Consider the following 18276-nt stretch of genomic DNA (forward strand, 5'->3'; position numbering starts at 1 on the left):
AATTCCATAGGATGCATTCGCCTACTATCGAAAAACGCCAACACTCGATCTATCGATACTATCGCAAGTGGTTGGCCCAGCTCTAATTCATATACACATACACGCGAACGGACCGTGTGTGGATTCGTGGAGCAAATCGAAATTGGCAGGATTAAAAGCATTCGCGAACGCAAAGGCAGCGGCTAAAGGGCTGCCCACGCACCAGAGTAACTAACTAGCTGGCCAAGAGGTCCTCTAATCGGCGATTAATATGCAAAAATCAGCGTAATTGGCAAGTTCAATGCACGACTAATATATTTGGTGTGCCAGTGTTGTGTGTGCGTGTGGTGTGGTGTCGTGTCCGTGTGTGTGTGCGTGTGCGGCCGCGACGAGTATGTGTGCGTATATTCGTATATTTGCAAGACTCGCGGATGAAACAGCGTGAAAAGTGAGCGAAATCGGGAAATCGGGAAAACGGGCGGCCAAAGAACTCTAAATCCTCGCTCTGAAAAACGGACACGGATGATGGGGATATAGCCCCAGAGCCACCGCGCCACAGTAGGTCGGTTGGGCGACGTCGAGCAGCAGCAGCAAGGTAGAAAAAAAGAATCAAACATCGGAAATCACAAATCAAAAATCAAAAGCAGGAACGCAGCTGAGAAGCTGAGATGTCAAGTGTTTGGTGTTGTGAAATTTTTCGTCTCCAACTCTCGGCGTAGATTCCATACCCCCCCTCCCCCCTGACGACCCAGCAATCGAATTCCCTCGCCTCACCTGTCAAAATTTTCAATTGAACGCAACTCTGCCATAAACAAAAAAAAAGAAATAAAAGTTAAATTCGGGCACTAGCCAAACAACAAAAAGAAAAAAATCACGCAGCAAAGAAGAAGCAGCAGCAGCAGCAGCCGAAAAAAAAGACGAAAAGAAAACTTGTTTGAAAAAGGCCGAAACGAAAGAAAAAAAAGAGCAGCAGCAGCAGCAGCGGCAGCGGCAGCAAGAACGGATCACCGGATCGGAGCGGCGACGTCACCAAAAGATACGCCACCATATCACCATGGACGAGGATGACAACCTGTCCAATGCCGACATCAGCATCGATGACGAGGAGGCGGCGGAGGAGCGCCCGCAGGATGCGGCCATGCAGCAGGATCAGCAGGAGGATGACGAGTCCTCCGATGTGGATCTCTCCTCGGTCTACGTCCTCCCGCCCATAGTCTCCTCCATGCCAGCAGTGCGCATCAGTGGAGGAACCACCACCACGACCACCAGTGCAGCTGCAGCTCCAGCCACCGCCGCCGATAACTCGCATTCCCCCTTCCACGACTGGGATTCCAGTGTGGCGGCCGCTGCTCCTCCGCCACCGCCGCCCAGGGGAGCAACTGCAGCGGCGGCATCTAGTTCGGAATCTGGAGCAGCAGGAGCATCTGGAGGAGCATCTGGACCAGGAGCAGCAGCCAGCGATGCCGGGGCCAAGCCGAGCTTCTTCTTCGGCGCCTCCTCCTTCAGCCTGCGCAGCCGCAAGGAGGTGGCCGCCCTGATCAACACCGAATGCTGCCGTGGCAGCCCCACGCCCGATCTCGACTCCATCATGGACACCCTCTTCAATCCGGGCACGCCCATCGACAATCTGGACAACATCGAGTGGATTCGATGGCTCATTGCCGGCGGACGGACGCCGCAGGAATTTGTTAAAATTGGTACGTTAAAATCCGAAATGTGCATGCTGTGCTGCCTATCGATATATGTGTGTTTGCATTGCATTTTCTATCGCTAAACAGCTGATCGCAAGTCCGTTGCCCCTGAAACTCTCTCTGTATGTGTGTGTGTGTGTTACCTGTGCGATACCTGTATGCGTGCGTGTGTGTGTGTGTAATTGTTGTAGGGCACGCAAGGCAAAAAGGGAGAGGGAGAGAGAGCATAACAGCAAGGTGCAAGGCAGCGTGAAGAGTGCGAGTGCGAGGGCGAGGGCGAGTGCACCACCATGGCAACAGCAATCAGGCGCACTCGCTCGCACACGCCGCATACACATAGACATAAACATATGCACTGATTAGGGGAGTCAACTTTAGCCCAATTTAATCTCAACTGCTCATCTATTTGCCATGCTGTATTTGTGCATATTGTTTATGATTACTTATTTTTTTGTGCCAGCCTGCGTATGTCGCCAAAGTTGCTTTTATCGTTTATGGTCGCTTGTCGCCTGTCGCCTGTCCCACTTCCCACTTGTCAGCTCTCTCACACAGACACGCACACGCACAGTGGAATGCAACTTGCACCTTGTGTGTCAGCTGTTCGGTTCGGTTCGCCTTGCGTAATAAATGTTTCCGCAGCATCCGTCCCAAAAACACACGCACACCAATGCCGTTGGGGCTTGTTTATATGCTGGCACCTTTTGTTACCGCTAAGTGCTCCTCTTATTTCGTTTTTCTCTTTTTTTTATGTGTTCTTCTTGTTACTCTGTTGCAACAAAGTGCAGCACAGAACAATTGCAAAATTGCACTGGGGCGGGAAAAGTTGATTGACCGTCATTGTTGTTGATTTGACAAAAACACGCACAGTGGGCGCGAGGGGCGGTTAAGGGTGTGATGTGGCCCACTGTAAGCTGTCATCGGCAATTGACCGAAAGACCGTTATGCTATGGAGCTCAGCCCCTCTCCCTCGCTCCCTCGCTCCCCCAGTGGACCTTGTCCAAAAGGTTCTCAGTTAGAAAGAGACGGACGGCGGCCGGGGAGAGCGAGAGAGAGTTGCCAAGTTGTCTGTCGATCGATCGCCATTTACAAATTTACAAGATTGTCAATCAACTTTTCGCTGCACTGCCGTTGTTATTGGCCAATTGATTTCCTTCCGCCTGCGGCGGCCGACAACGTTGACCTTTTCAGCTAACAAGGTCCAAACAAAATGCGAAATACTTTCGTAAATACATACATATGTATGGCCCAGAACGCAGCCCGAAGACAAAAAAGCTAAGAGTCACGCAACAAGCGAAATTAACTAAGCAATGAGTGCATCATTTTATTTTTGGAACTCAATCAAATCAATAGCAATAGCAAGGCAATGCGGCCACAGCAGAACAGCTGGCCTCGACAGGTTTCTCGATTTCACCTACACGCGCAATTCTGGCATCGATAACTTATCGTTTGGTGGGACCAAGATTTGCAATTGAGCGATTATTTCGATGACATTGCCCTTTACTTAATCAGCTTTGTAGTAAAATGACCTTAGATAAAATGATAAATGACATTCTTTACTCTCTGAAATTAAACAGCCAACTTTCATTTTGTTAAAAAATAATGACTTCGTCATAAATTGACTGGACTATCTAATGTAAAGCTATAAAAATGTAATTCTCGGAAAATGTTATGAACTCAAACAAAAAGTGACAACCTTTAATGTTTGAACAACTTTGTTTACAGTTAGCTACAGTTTATAACTTAAGATGAGTAATTTTTATAGACACACAATATCTGACGTCAATGACAATGAATGCACTAAAAATAATTAATTAGTCCTAATAAAGTCCTTGAATTACAAAGCTATTACTATTGAAAATTGCACTGATTTCTTGATTTACTTTGTGGCTAATAAACGGTTATTTCAATGACACATCGTTTTTACGAAAATCAATAGTTGGCCCAGGGTCTTTTTCCGAAAGATAAATACCAAGTAAAGTTTAAACTTTTTAAATGCTTGTGAATGTATCAGTTGGTTGGTAGTTTGTAAACTTTTGCGGTCGATGAATATATGTCCTTGCCTTTTTATTTACAAACTGGGCGTGTGAATATGTATAACAGTTATTTGTTCTTAAGCATCCTTAAAATATTGCTGAATTAAATTTTAATGTTTAAATTGTATTTTGCAGTGCGCAGCTATGACAACCACGCCAAGTGCGGACTGGTGTGGGTGCCCCATGTGGTGGCCTACAGGTGCCGCACCTGCGGCATCTCGCCCTGCATGTCGATATGCCGGGACTGCTTCAAGAAGGGCAACCACACAAACCACGACTTCAATATGTTCCTGTCGCAGGCGGGCGGTGCCTGCGATTGTGGCGACACCTCGGTCATGAAGGCGGAGGGCTTCTGCAGCGATCATGGAATCAACAACCGGGTCAACCGAGATCCCGTGCCCAATAATCTGTTGGCGGTGGCCGAGGCCATTATGCCCAAGCTCCTGTTCCGCCTGCTGCAGCACTTCCGCGAGCACAGCGACACCGCGCTGCAGGTGCACGCGATGACCTCGTACTCGTGCGAGGAGTTCGCCAACATGCTGATCGATCTGAACAACATGGGCGAGATAATGCGCAAGGTGATGACGCGCACGCTGATCAATCCGGAGGTCTACGCCTATTTCATGGAGGCACCATGCCAGGACACACGGAACGGACGATTCCTGAAGGCAAATCGGGAGAAGTACGAGGATGCCGTCAACAGATTCCCCAACCCAGAGCCACCCGATGAGTACAGGGATCTGCCGGCGCTGGGAGACAAGCTGGTGCACACCACGCTCCTCGAGGAGTTCATCTTCTGGACATTCAAGTTCGAGTTCCCACAGACGCTGGTCTGTTTCCTGCTCAACATGCTGCCCGATCAGGATTACAAGGTGAGTGATGATAGGATTTAATATTTTTTTTTTTTTTTTTTTTTAGTAGCCAATTTAATGGCTATAAAACGTAGAGTACAATTATGAATATGAACAAATAACATAAAATACAATACAGAATGGCTATTAAAAATTTGTAATAACTTATACAACAACAATACAATAACGAATTACTGCTTTAGGATGAAACAAGGAGTTTTTTTTTTTTTTTGGATTGTAACACATGGAATTTATTACATTGATCAGCCAATTTAATGGCTATAAAACGAAGAGTACAAAAATGAATATGAACAAATAACATAAAATATAATACAGAATGACGATTAGCTTTAGGATGAAACAATGAGTTTTTTTTTTTTATTGTTTTTGTTTCTTAACGCTACAAGTTGTATAACTTATAAATAACTGCCCTAGTCACAACGGATATTCAATTTTATATTCGAACAAAATTGGTTCTTAAGTCTGATACTTATATCATTTTCTTTCTCGCCCCCAAAAGGAACACCTCACCCGCACATTTGTGATGCACTACAGTCGCATACCGTCGGTGCTGGAAATGTCCCGCGATCCCGACACGCTCAGCAACCGCGTGGTCCACATGAGCGTCCAGCTCTTCTCCAACGAAAGTCTGGCCCTCAAGATGGTCAACGAGTTGTCGCTGCTGCACGTGATGATCATCAGTCTCAAGCTGATGATGTCCAAGATACTCATACAGAATACGCTGCATGGTGAGTTTTTTGTTTGCATTCTTAAACTGAACTGATAGAATATGATTTTCCCCACCAGATCCCAGCAAGAATTTCCACTTTGTCATCGACTGCACGCGTCAGGTGATGAAGGACCACTGCTACTGGCCGCTAGTCTCCGACTTCAACAACGTCCTATCGCACGAATCGGTGGCCCTGGTCTTTTTGCGGGACGACAACCTGATCGACATGTGGTTCCAGTTTCTGCAGATGCTCCAGGGCATGAATGTCAATGTGCGGGAGACGGCTTCCCATGTGGAATTCGAGCCGAATAGCTATTATGCCGCGTTCTCCTGCGAACTGGAGGCCAGCGCCTATCCCATGTGGTCGATTATCTCGCACCTGCAGGACGGAACGCATGCCCACCTGGCCAAGAAGATCATCAACTACTGTGTGACGACGCTGCACGAGTGGCTGGACTCTATTTACTTCATGGAGGCGCGTCTATCGATGGTGGGTGTTTACTTTCTCTTGAAAAAAATATATAATATATCATATGTTCTTGCAGGAGGAGATGATGCAGGCCTCGTTCCACTTTCCACTGCATCGGTATCTGGCCGCCTTCGTCTGCCAGGCGGTCACCAAAATGGGCATAAGTCTGAACGACGTGCTGCCCTCGCGGCCTTATCTCCTGCCCCTCCTGATGATCCATCCGCTGCGTGTCCAGGTGAGTCCTCCTATTATCAGCATTAAATACAAGCAGTGCTTCGTTTCTCTCGGTTCTCTTTATTTGTTTCTCTTTTCGTATGGCTAAATTCCAATATAATTTTAGTTATATTCTTTTGTCTCGCCTGATTCTGCGTCCTCCTCCTTCGGTCTCTCACTTAGACTACGCGACAGTAATTGCAAGTGTGTATTGATAGGTAGTGTAAAACTAAGAAAGCTATGACATATGTGTGCGGGTTGGAACAGCACCCTCTAGAACTTCTTCTTTGGCACCTGAACGTGGGGCGTGAAGTCGTAGGTGATGATCTTGGGGCCCAAGAAGCCGCCGTAGCCGTTGCGGCCCTTGTAGTAGATGCCAATGCCGGCCAGTGGAACTGGTGGATTCGAGATCACGTCCTGAATGTCCACGAAGGGCACGGTGCTCTGGGCGGCATCCTTGTCCAGGCCCGTGTTGGTGAAGTCGATGCACTGATTGTGGCGCGACAGAGGTATCGAGTGGGTGATTGTCCGCGTGGACACGTCCGCGTTATCCAGGCGCAGTTTCTCCCTGAAAGTGAAGATTAGTTTCAGTTGGTTTCGGTGGAAGTAAGAATCTATATATATATATACCTGCGTGCCCCGCTGACATCGGTATTATCGTTGGACTTCCAATAGCTGTTGCTCTCCGGCTGGATGAGCTGGCCCGTCTTGAAGTCGAACTCGCTGTAGTAGGCCTCCAAATTTAGATGAGTGCCAATCACACGGAACCGCACGCCGGTGATCACAAAGCTATTGTCATCCGTGTCCACGTCGTCCAGATCGATGGAGCGACTCTCGTAGCTGAGCATGTGATAGTCGACGCCCTTTTTCACGTCCCGATCGAAGAAGTTGTACGTCTCCACGGGCTTCCACTCCAGAGTGCTCTGATTGACGGCGCCGCGAGGCAGGAGTTCGCCCTCCTGGATTTGCAGGTGAAAGATGCGGTTTTTCTTCACGAAACGCAGGCCAGTCACGATTCTAAACGATACGTAGTGATTAGTTTTGTGATCTTTCAAGATTTAGTAAGCACAGAAAAAAAATGGTAATGGTAATTTTGATATTTTTTAAAGATCAAGTTGTTAATATCATTTTGATATGCATTTGCTCAAAAAATACTACATTTGGTATTTTTTATGATATGATAAAATATCATGTTGATATGTTTGAAACTTCATTGATATGAAATAAGGTAGAAATAATCCTATTTCATATCGGTTTTTTTTTTTTCTGTGAGTAACCCACCTGTTGCGCTTCACATCGGCGATCGTGTCGCGTAGGTTGAAGAAGCGATCCGACTTGAGACCCTGCTCATCGCACAGGCAGAAGCAGTAGCTGCAGTGCCAGAGGAGGTATCGCCACCAGCTGTCCACCTTGGTGGTGCCCCTGGTGCACTTGCCGCGCTGCCCAAGGACGCGTCCGTTCTCGTACTCGATGAACTCGTAGCGCCGGACGCTGTTCTGCGGCGACGGACACACCCACATGTCGGAGTCGACGAACTGGCAGTTGTACAGGCGACCCGTGCACTTTGGCTGGCGGGAACAGTAGAGATCCTTGAAGCAGCCCTCGCTGCGGGTGGACTGATAGAAGCCGCAGGTCTCGCGGCACGTCTCCTCGTTATTCAGATCCACCTCGTTCTCGATGTAGCCCTGCAGGAGTCGCGTGACCTCGTCGTAGGTTACACCTGCTACATGCTTCGCCGGATCGCAGCGATAGACAATACGATCCGCTCGCAGCATTACATCCTTGAGCACTTTTAGTGTGCGTTCCGTCCGCTTCTCGTAATCCGATCGCATGAGATCCGCCTCCTGGGTGTAGTTGCCCTTGCCGTAGACCCGCAACATCATCCACGAGAACTCCATCATGGTGTAGGCTTTCAGTTCGGTGAGGGCTATGTCGGCATATAGCGAGTATATGAACTGCTGGGCCGATTGCATCGTATTGCAAATCTGATTGGTGGACACCTGCAAGCGGGAGTTATGGGGAAAGTCATTAATATGGTTAATAACCAGCTGTTTTGGCATTCTTTGTGAAATGCAACTCTTGTTTTTAGCTCTAATTAGCCGTCCACATCTGGCTGTAAAAATCTCTGGCATTCCCTTGTAGTAGAATGTACATATAACACGGTAATTACGGATCGCGTGGGGCTGTAAGATTAGCCTTCGTTACAATAGAAATTCGATAAATTAAAGATTATTTGAATCGGTTTCGGGATTGTGTAACAAAGAAAAAGGGAACTTCTTCTTTGTGTTTAAAAGATACCCTAACTATTTATAAACCCCTGAATGATCTTTTATGATACTTTTTGTTGAGAAGGGTCAACTAACTATCATGGCCCGGTAGTAGAGGGTCTGGGCAACCATCACTCGTTCGATTTCCTGCAGGATGCGTGGTATCGAGGCGGTGTTATCGTTTTGCAGGATGGCCCTGGCGAGATTTAAAACGGCCAGTTCATCCAGTTGACCGCTGTTGTTCTGCTTGACAAAGGTGTCCTATGTGATATAGTAAAGAGATTTGAGTTATTATGATCTCTCAGCCCAGTTTAGAAGGCAGAAAATACCTTGTAGGCCTCGTATAGCTTGCTGATATAGATGAGATCCTTTTCCAGCAGTGTCCATTCATAGTGATTGAGGATCTCGTAGCGATGCTCCTCAAAGTTGCGACCCATGAGCGTCTTCGAATCGAAATCCCGATGCGAATCGTACACTTTCCTTATCTGCGTCTCCTTATTATTCTGGCTATTGGCCGTTTTGGCCAGATAATCCCACAGGGAGCGTTCCAGGGCAATATACTCGGTGCGCAGGGCGTCCACTTCCAGTGTGGGAACGCGTGGATGCATCCATTTCTCGGCCGATGCCGATTTCGTATTTCCACAAAACACAAGTGCAACAACAACAACAAACAGAGCGATAGGCGCCGCCATATTTACTCGCCCGATAAGTTATATCCGCCCAGCGAATATCAAAAAACGGGGACTTCCTTGTATTTCCAAATAGTTTAGCCTTGAGCTTCTTCTTCTTCTCAACTGCTAGATTTTAGTAGTGACTTTCCAGTGGAAAGGGCAAGCTAGCTTTCCACACTTCCTTGAACTGGAAACTGGAAACAAAGAGGCCGAATCGAATCACGTTTTAGGATTCCCTTTCCCGATTAACAGATTCCACGATTTTTTATTATTTGCGATTTACTTTAATTCGCGCTCGCCTCGCCTCTCGCCATATAATTTCAGCTGGGTGTTGTTGTTCTGAGTGCTGTTCGGCTACTGTAATTTTTCAGTTTCTGTTTTAAAGCGCTCCACGCTCGGCGAGTGTTTGTGTTGGTGTGCTCGTTGGAAACACAATACAAGAAAAAAATATAAAAAAATTGCTGACTGAAGCTCTTTTTTCGTGCATTGTTGTTGTTCTTTCGACGACCAGCCGATGTGAGAAGCGTAAACACACACACACACACGCACGCCGTTTGACTGTGGGCAGCAATCACGAATTGAGCGAATTTTGTTTGATTCTTCGGTTGCACCGCACACACCAAAATAATACCCTACACTTTGAGCTTAATTATACAATCGATGGCGATCATTTTGGCACTTGTAAGCCCAGCAATCGATAACTAGAAAGTTGTAGTGGCTTTGTTTTTGTTACTCTCTCTAATTGGTATGTCAAACAGCTGTGTGAGGTGAGAGTGCGTGAGAGCTCTCTCTCTTTGACGCAATTGCACCAACAAAGAGATGGGGGCTCCTCTCTCCGTGCTCTCTTTTCGCAGCATGGGGGCAGCGCTGCTTCTGGTTTGCTGCATTGCCCTCTGACGTTTGTTTGTGGACTTTTTGTTTTGTTTAACTTGTTTCGCAGTCTTTTGTTGACACCAGACCTTTGACCTCACGCAAACACACACACAGACACAAACGCAGACCCCTCGAGAACCGCAAAAAAAGGGGGGAGAACTTATGCGTGTGTGTGTGTGCGTTTGAGGCTTTAACCGTTATTTGGCGACAAAAGAAACGGTGACTAATACACTGCACGACTTTCTTTTGCCGAAAAAAAAACCGCCACCAGAAGAGAGACTTAAGTGACGCGTCAACCGGAAAGTCGAGTTTACAACGCTTAATACCTAGAGACTATACCTATATCAAATCCCCGGCGAACATCATTTGTGAATCATCCGGTTAGCAGGCATGCAGGAAGCAATTCGCAAATTGACACCCCATTCACGATCCGTATTATTACAGTGGGACGTGCCCGAGTTCGAACCACCCTACAAAAAAAATTCCGACTTTCTTCTGGTTTTCTAGTTTTTGCAGCTAGAAAACTGTAAACCCAAAATTCGACCATAAAAGTTAGACTATATTACCTCATAGGCGGTGGTCAGTTGCTGGAGCAGATTGGTGGACGTTGTATTCGAGGTTCTATCCTCGTTTCCGAGCAGTGTGATATGCAGGCGATCCATCAGATGGTGCACCGAATGGGCATTTGGCGAAACCGTCCACTCGGCAAATGTTATGAGCGTTGTCATCTCCAACTTATCCTTGTAAGCCTCGTACTTTTGCATCTGCTGATAGCGCGATGAGATCCTATTGATTGTATCCGAGATGTCGTTCATCTTGGCCATAATGGGAGCGTTGTTGTGCATGAAACTCGTCACCGATTCGATGGCCAAGGCAACGTATTGAGCGTGCTGAAGTGGGTTTTTCGGGAGGTTAGTCGTGATTTGGGAGATGGCGAAGTTTCTATACCCTTGCAGTTAAATAATGAAATAATATAAGAGCTAACCAATGTGGTAATGCCCACTGTGAGGGTATAGAAACAGAGTTTAAGATCGGGTTTAACCCACTGCTGACTCACCTGATCTTCGGTGTGGTCTATTTGCTTGCTGACTTCTTTCAGGCGCTGCAAGACCTTCTTTTGCTTCTCCCTCATCAGGGGGAAATCAATGTTGGCCGCCAGGGGGGAGGATTGTACAATGTCCCAGGCCTTGAGGACCCCAGAGGTGACCTCCTTGACCACATGTATGATGTCCAGGACATCCTCGATCAGCCCCTCCGTTTGTGTGGGCTGTTGGAAGGCCACCAAAGTGGCCAGCAGCAGGGGAAGTCCCCATTTCACAAAGCCCATTTTGCAGCCGGCTGTGCGTGTGTGTTGTATGGTGTTACTTGAGTTTTGTGGTGTATTTATTTACTGTGGAATCCGATGATCGCTGGGGATGTTGTGCTGATGATGGGGGTGCCTTTTCTAAATATTATGATTAAATGTTATGTGCAAACACACACACACACACTGACACAGGCTGGCACGCAACTGCGCCCGCTGAAAATCAAAACGCAAATGCCATAGCCACAAAAACAGAGAGTCGAGTTTTGGCTGGGATTGGATTTAATCGGCTGCGCTGCTCTCGCTGCTCCGAGATTGATTAACAAACGTACAGATGTGGGTTTACTTGTCTTCTTTTTTTTCTTTTTACCGCTTGCAGACACCCCGTCTCGCACACACACACAAGCAGTCAGATGTGAAGAGAGCAGCTCAGTTTCTTTGTTTTGTACGGTTCTTTTTCGGTTGGAGGGGGAGGGCAGAGCGACAGCATAGGTCACAGCATAGGTGGGAGCGAGATGACAGGCTCAGAGTTGAGTTTTTGAAACGAGTTTCGATAACTCTGCGTGCGTGTCATCGATGTGTCATGGCTATCGCACTCGTGGTGTACCGTTATTTTTTTTATTTTTACTTGGCTTAAAAAATAAATTTAAAAATCTTTTTTTTTTTTTTAATTTTTGTGTCAAGTTTTTTATTTTATTTTTAAGAATTTTTTGTATTGGGTTTGCATATAAACTATTTAGCAATGTTCTATATTTCATGATTAATCGTTTTAATCTTGTTAAAAAAAATATGAATCTTTTCATTTTGGAAGCTTAAACCCTTAAAATATATTTAAATTTTATTTACTATATACATATTAAATATCTAATTTTTTTAAATATTTCTTATTACCAAATTTTAAACCATATATTTTGATCTTAATAATTTAACCAATTTTAATATGCATTCCCCCTGCTTCTTTCAGAGTTTCTTCTACGAGATCCTGGCCGGCAAATGGGTGCGCAACGGACTGCAGATCAAGGGCCAGGCGATGACGTACATCCAGGCGAACTTCTGCAACTCGATGGCGGACATGGACCTGTTCTTCCTGCAGATCTGCGCCACCAACCTGCCGCAGTACTTCTTCCTGCAGAACACCATCGAGCTCTTCGACGTGGGCCAGTGGCTGGAGACGGCGCCGCTGAAGCAGCCGCAGAAGGCGGAGCAGTCCTCGATGCTCGAGGGCTTCCTCACCTTCCTGGCCACCTTGGTGACGAGTCGCACGAACCTGGGCAACGACGAGGCCACCCAGTGCATCATCGAGATCAGCGCCCTGCTGGCCACCGAGAACAAGACGCATTCGCAGCTCCTCGAGCTGATGCCCGAGCGATCGGGCAATGTGCACACCAAGAACTTTGAGACCTTCCTGAAGAAGCTCTCCGTCTACAAGGCTCCGTCGAGTGGGAGCGAGAACCTGGAGCAGGGTCTCTTCACGCCCATCGACGAGGTGTGGGAGAAGCACTACGATCCGCTTCACGTCCTCCTGCGAGCGGTCCATCGGCGGGACTTCCAATCCTCGCTGGATCGCTTCACCAACTATGTGAAGAGCAAAGAGAAGATGCCGGCGAGTGGAAATCTCTGGCCACCGTTCCGCCTGCCGCAGGCTCTGCCCGCCACCAGCTCGTTCAGTGATCCCTGCAAGATTCTCAACTCGCGCGTCTTTCACTCCACCATTCTGTCGATATTTTTCCGTGCCGTTCACACGCGTGATGTTTCGGAACATCTGCTTGCATTGGCCGTATTTCTACTGGAGATTGCCGTGGAGACGAGTGACGATGTGGGCAGTGGTCCCGGTGATCGTGCTCCGCCTGCCCTGGCTGCCATGGTGGAGTCGTCGGGCGGACCGGGCTACCATGGCTACGGTTCGGGTCGCCAGGAGCCGCCCAAGTTGTTCCAATGCTATCCCACGGACAATCTCAGCTGCAATCTGCGGCATGTGGTCAAGAAGGTGTCGCTCAAGTCACGCGATCCGCAGGTGATCACCTCGAGCTATCGCTCCAATCCGTTCTACTCGGATCTGGACTTTGATGTCGAGGCGGATCCAGAGTCGCAATCGATGCGCATGATAGGCCACGTGGACTCCGAGGGAGATGAGGCCACCGGCGGTGGCGGTGGTGGTGGTGGCGTCGCTAATCTGGGACCGGGAACCCTCAGTCGCAGGAATGTCTCGCAGGCTTTGGTGCCGATGCGTGTGCCTGGCATGGAGGTGGCTCTGCCGCCAGATCTTTCCGTGGTCGCCGAAACGGGCGTGGTGATCCGGCAGGACAGCAATGACGATGAGCTGCTGCGCGAGGGCGATCATGCCATGGACATGAGTCCGGCGGCAGCCCTCGATTTCCATTTCCCGCTGCAGCAGATTACGCTGCCCGAAAGCGGAATGGAGGTGGCCATTCGGCGGGATCTTCTCCTCGCCGAGACCAATAATATGGGGGCCATCGGAGGGGGAGGCGGAGGCGGAGGAGCCAATCCTTCGGCCACAACACCCGGCGTGGCCTCCAACGAGATGTTCTCACCCACCACGCCCACGGGCAGCGGTATGCTGCTGCCCTTCCAGCGGGTTCAGCCCGTCGCGGTGCCCTCAAGTAGCGTCAACATGGACATTGTGCCCTCGAATGCCCTGGGCGCCGGCGGAAGCTTCACCTCGGGCGTGAGTGGCGGCGGCGGCGGCACGGGACGCAGGATGAACTACGAGACGGGCGGAGCGCGCAAGCGATCGGTGGACATTGCCATCGGCGGGAGCAACAAGGATGAGTTGCATTTGGACGAGAGCATTCTGTCGCTGCTGCTCAAGCTGCATTCCCAGCTCTCGGGCACCCTGGATAGCTTCTCGCTGAGCGACGGCGAGGAGCAGTCGCAGTCTGGCGAGGATTCTTCCTCCATGGATGTGGACTGCAACGAGGCGAGCACCTCGAGCACCGCTTTGGCCGAACGAGGACGCAGCAGGCGCAAGAACTACAAGAACATCCATGTATCCGCCTCGCGCATCGGCGACGGGCCCTTCTTCATTGGCAACCTGCTGCGCAAGATAGCCAAGCAGGATGAGCAGTGCGCCCTCAGCATCGACGACATCCGGGCGAGACTCTGGCCCAATCAGCGCGAGCGGCAGGCGGAGGCGAAGGCGCGCGAGACCAAGGAGAAGGAGGAGCGACGCAAGAAGGCGCGCGAGCGACAGCAGAAGATGATGCAGGACTTTGCCAACAAGCAGAAGCAGTTCATGCAGTCCGCCGCCGCGGCGGCCAGCAGCATGGACTACGGGCCGGAGGACGAGGATGACGAGGAGCTGCTGTACGAGGAGCAGCCGCGCGAGAAGGAGTACGATTGCATCATCTGCAATTGCACAACGCCGAGCACCGAATCGAATCCCATCGGCCTGGTGGTGCTGGTCGAGTCCAGCGGCATTGTGGGCCATCGGCGGCGGATCGCCGAGCGACTGCCGCTGCCGCTGAATGTGGAGGATGAGGATCGGCTGAGGCACAGCACCCGACTGGCCGCCGAGTTTGGTCGGCGCACCGAGCTGCTGAGCCTCAAGTTCGGCGACGAGTCGTGGTATCTGTCGAACAATATGGCCTACGACAATGGGGTGCATGTGCAGTCGTGCGGCCACCACGTTCATCTCAGCTGCCTGGAGGCGTACCTCAAGACGCTGTACACCACCCAGCGGCAGCCGGTGCAGGATCGCGGCGAGTTCTACTGTCCCGTCTGCCGGCAGCTTTCCAATTCGGTGCTGCCGCTCAGTCCGCAGCTGGACAGGCCCACGCACATTGTGCGATCGGGCAATCAGCCCTTCGAGCGCCTCGTCGCCGACCTCACCGATCTGATCAAGGAGAACGAAACGATACCGGTAGGAACAGTAACCTTTTTATATCTTTTTATACCTGTTACTTGTAGAGTAAACCGCTGAGATCTTGGAAACAACAAAAGCTAGAGGGTTGAGATTTCCTATGCCTATTCTTGGGCTTCCCAAGCAGCGCAAGTTTATTTCAGCTGAGCGCCACGCCCCCTCTAACGCCCACAATGGCCCACTAAAGATTTCCGAGAAATATATTTATACCTATCGAAATGTAGAAGCCATTTTTGAAACTTTACCTTCTTACCTTCCAGCAGCCCACAAAACTAACCGAGGCCATGGGCCATGCCATGGAGGTGATGACCAACATAGCCCAGCGCAAGGTCAAGTACGCCTCGATCACGTTCCGCAAGCTGTTCATCTTCGTCACCTCGATAGCGCGCACGAATCTCGAGGCGGAGATCATCCAGCGGGGCGGCTCGCTCTGCTCGGCGAACGCGACGCGCTACAAGCCGAAGCGGGACTGCATTGTGCCGCTGCTGCACGTGCTTTCAGTGCATGTGCGCGTCCTGGTCGAGTGGCCGCTGTGGAGCAGCTGGGCCTCGCTGGCCGGCCTGCCGGTGAGCGAAACGGAGCCGCTGCCGGCGCACTGCCTCGAGCTGATTCCCAGCCTACTGGCCGATCCCATTGCGCTGCTGCTCAAGTTTATTCTGCTGGCTCCGCTCCACTTGGATCAGGGTGAGTTTAGCTGGATTATATATACGTTAAACATTATTGTAATACCTTCCCTGCCTTACAGACTACTTCACTTGCATGGTGAAGGTGATGTACAACCTGCTGTACTACCAGATTGTCGTCCAGCTGTGCGTCACGCTCACCGACCTGGAGTGCGATCACATTCTCAAAGTTTACGGCAGCAGTGGCGCTGAATCGCAGCCAGAATCCGCTGCCGGAGCCTCGGGCAGCTCGTACAATCGTCGCCGTGCTGGCAGCCAGCAGCAGAGCTCCTCGCAGCTGGGCAAGGCCATGGCCCTGGTGCTCAGCCAGACCAACGAGCTGGCTCACCTGCGACGGGATTGCATACCCAGCACCAGCAGCTCGGCGGCGGCAGCAGCGGCAGCTGGCTCATCCTCCGCCTCGGCAACAGCTACCTCCTCCTCCTCCGCATCCTCCTCGCCGCACGAGGTCAACCTCAAGTCCATGGAGCTGCAGCTGCAGTCGCTTTGCCTGCCTTTCCTGCGCGTGGCCGCCCTGCTGCGCCAGCATCTCTATCGCCACGAGATGCCAGAGATCTCGGCGCCTGGGCTGGAGTTTGTGCGTCTGGTCTACTACTTGGAACTGGTCACCGATTCGATGGACTGGGATTGCTTCAATGCCAGCAAGGGACTGTGCTTCATACCCGGCACCGAGCAAACGCTGCCGCAGTTCTGGTGCCAGCAGCTAATGGAAGTGCGTCCGCCGGCGGATACGGTCAGGGAATTGGTGCTCATCAATCAGCACTCGCTGTGGCAGCAGCCGCGACTTCTTGAGCTGCCGCGCGAGTACGAACGCTTGTTCACGGTTGGTTTTAATGGCTTGGCTTTAATTTGAATGAGCAATAACTGAGTTTTTGTTTCTATAACGCAGTACTACCACGAACGACCGTGCCTCAACTGCTACAAAGTGCCCAAGGAGAGCTCCATCTGCCTGCTGTGCGGGACGATCGTGTGCCTCAAGCAGAACTGCTGTGCGGAGAACGACTGCTGCGAGGCTGTGCGGGTGAGTAGTCTATATATTTGCTTGAAACTTAATCTAATTTACGTTTGTATTCCTGCAAAACAGCATACGCTTTCGTGTGGCGGCGGCATTGGCATCTTCTTGGTGGTCACCTCCACGTACATCATCGTTATCCGCGGACGACGAGCCTGCCTCTGGGGTTCACTCTATCTGGACGACTTTGATGAGGAGGATCGCGATCTCAAGTGAGTGTTTGCTTATCCAGAGATTAAAAAACAAGATAGTAAACCCCTTTTATTCGATTTGCAGGCGCGGCAAGCCTTTGTATTTGAGCCAAGATCGCTTCAACCTGCTCGAGTCGCAGTGGCTGTCCCATAAGTTTGCTCACACAAAACACACCTGGGTGTTCCACCGGGATCTCTTGTGAAATATGGAAGATCTACTGCGCAGCATCCAGGAGTTGGTTGGCCAGATCTGAGATGCCCGATGGGATGCCCGGCCGCTCCTCGCCTAGTCGAACCAGTCAACCACCCGCAACTGACACAAATCCAAAATCCCACACCCCTTTTGTCCCCTTATTTTAAGCGAGTTTCGCTGTTGTTTCGGAGCTTCTTGACGCGGAGGAGGAGTAGTAGGACACCCGACCACGTTCTGTCCGCTTTCCCTTTGGGTATCCAAGTCCGTATACGCATCCGCATCCCTCCCCCAACACACAGCCCCCAACGCACCTAGAAGCAACATCGGCAATTTGCAATTAATTGATATTACACACACATTTTTATATATAAACAATACTTATAAATATGGATGCAAAACGAAAAACCACAGCTAAAAGATTATTTCTTGTTCAACTGAGAAGCGCGCCTAATAATCCAAAATCCGACTAATCTCGCGAGGATCATGAATATTTAACAAGCTATAAATATTTAAATATGCACCCGAAGACGAAGAATAAAACCCGAAGATAAATCGAAATTTAAGCACCGCGCGGGTCTCTCTAGTTGCGTTCTACCTAAACTAAGTCTTAAGTCCCTAACTTTATAGGTTTTTTTTTTTAGGAAAACAAAGGCAAGAAGGAAAATAACAATTTAACGAATGTAACACAACACACACGATATAAATAACAATTGTCTACTTTGGCCTCATGAGTTTGTGCATGTAAAAAATGAAAAAAACGATTATATAGTTAATATATATAAATACAATATACACTAAAATTAATGCTACAAAAACGACAAAAAAAAAATATTTAAAAAAAAAACCAATAAACGAAAAGCGAATTGTGAAATGCGTAGAAATTAGTTTGCAAATACCCCATTAAACATAAATATATTATGTAATTAAGTGTGGAAGCGAGAGGGAGGAAATCTGAATTGGAAACGCTAGGATCGGATGTGAATTTGTTATTAGTTTTTACAAATTGTGTGTTATGTGGGCGATGGAAATTCGGTATTGCTTCAACACAACACAAAAATTATTTTGAGCGATCAAACTGACCCACTGCAAAGATTAGATAATATTTCAAGAACTAGTATAAGGTTTTTCAAGAAATTCAAAAAGTTGAACCTGGTTGTCTAGTAATTGGTATACATATATATATATATATATATTTCCATCGAGTTATAGAGCAAATGCATGTGAGAGTTACGCAAAA

At 49.1% G+C, this 18276-nt stretch overlaps 2 protein-coding genes across 4 annotated transcripts; one reads left to right on the forward strand and one right to left on the reverse strand.

Annotated features, from left to right (window-relative positions):
- Positions 1-73: 73 nt before the first annotated feature.
- Ubr3 (Ubr3 ubiquitin ligase) lies at positions 74-17916 on the forward strand. 2 transcript variants are annotated; one of them, XM_017142116.3, is made up of 11 exons: positions 74-1676; positions 3839-4575; positions 5075-5303; positions 5362-5774; positions 5830-5988; positions 12045-14960; positions 15221-15644; positions 15706-16466; positions 16533-16664; positions 16728-16867; positions 16932-17916. In XM_017142116.3, exons 1-11 carry the CDS (start codon positions 1034-1036, stop codon positions 17047-17049), a joined length of 6672 nt encoding a protein of 2223 aa, XP_016997605.2. In that variant the 5' UTR covers positions 74-1033; the 3' UTR covers positions 17050-17916. The 2 variants fall into 2 exon arrangements, with proteins under 2 accessions (XP_016997605.2, XP_016997606.2); XM_017142117.3 differs by having other exon boundaries at positions 15224-15644.
- orion lies at positions 6028-11435 on the reverse strand. Of its 2 annotated transcripts, none has more exons than XM_017142119.3 (5): positions 10835-11435; positions 10344-10667; positions 7248-7966; positions 6597-6983; positions 6028-6534 (listed from the first exon to the last, which is right to left on the reverse strand). In XM_017142119.3, exons 1-5 carry the CDS (start codon positions 11102-11104, stop codon positions 6240-6242), a joined length of 1995 nt encoding a protein of 664 aa, XP_016997608.1. In that variant the 5' UTR covers positions 11105-11435; the 3' UTR covers positions 6028-6239. The 2 variants fall into 2 exon arrangements, with proteins under 2 accessions (XP_016997608.1, XP_016997609.2); XM_017142120.3 differs by lacking the exons at positions 10344-10667; positions 10835-11435 and adding exons at positions 8330-8494; positions 8563-9300.
- Positions 17917-18276: the final 360 nt, after the last annotated feature.

The sequence above is a fragment of the Drosophila takahashii genome, chromosome X (genome assembly GCF_030179915.1).
Source record: "Drosophila takahashii strain IR98-3 E-12201 chromosome X, DtakHiC1v2, whole genome shotgun sequence".
NCBI classification, from domain to species: Eukaryota; Metazoa; Arthropoda; class Insecta; order Diptera; family Drosophilidae; genus Drosophila; species Drosophila takahashii.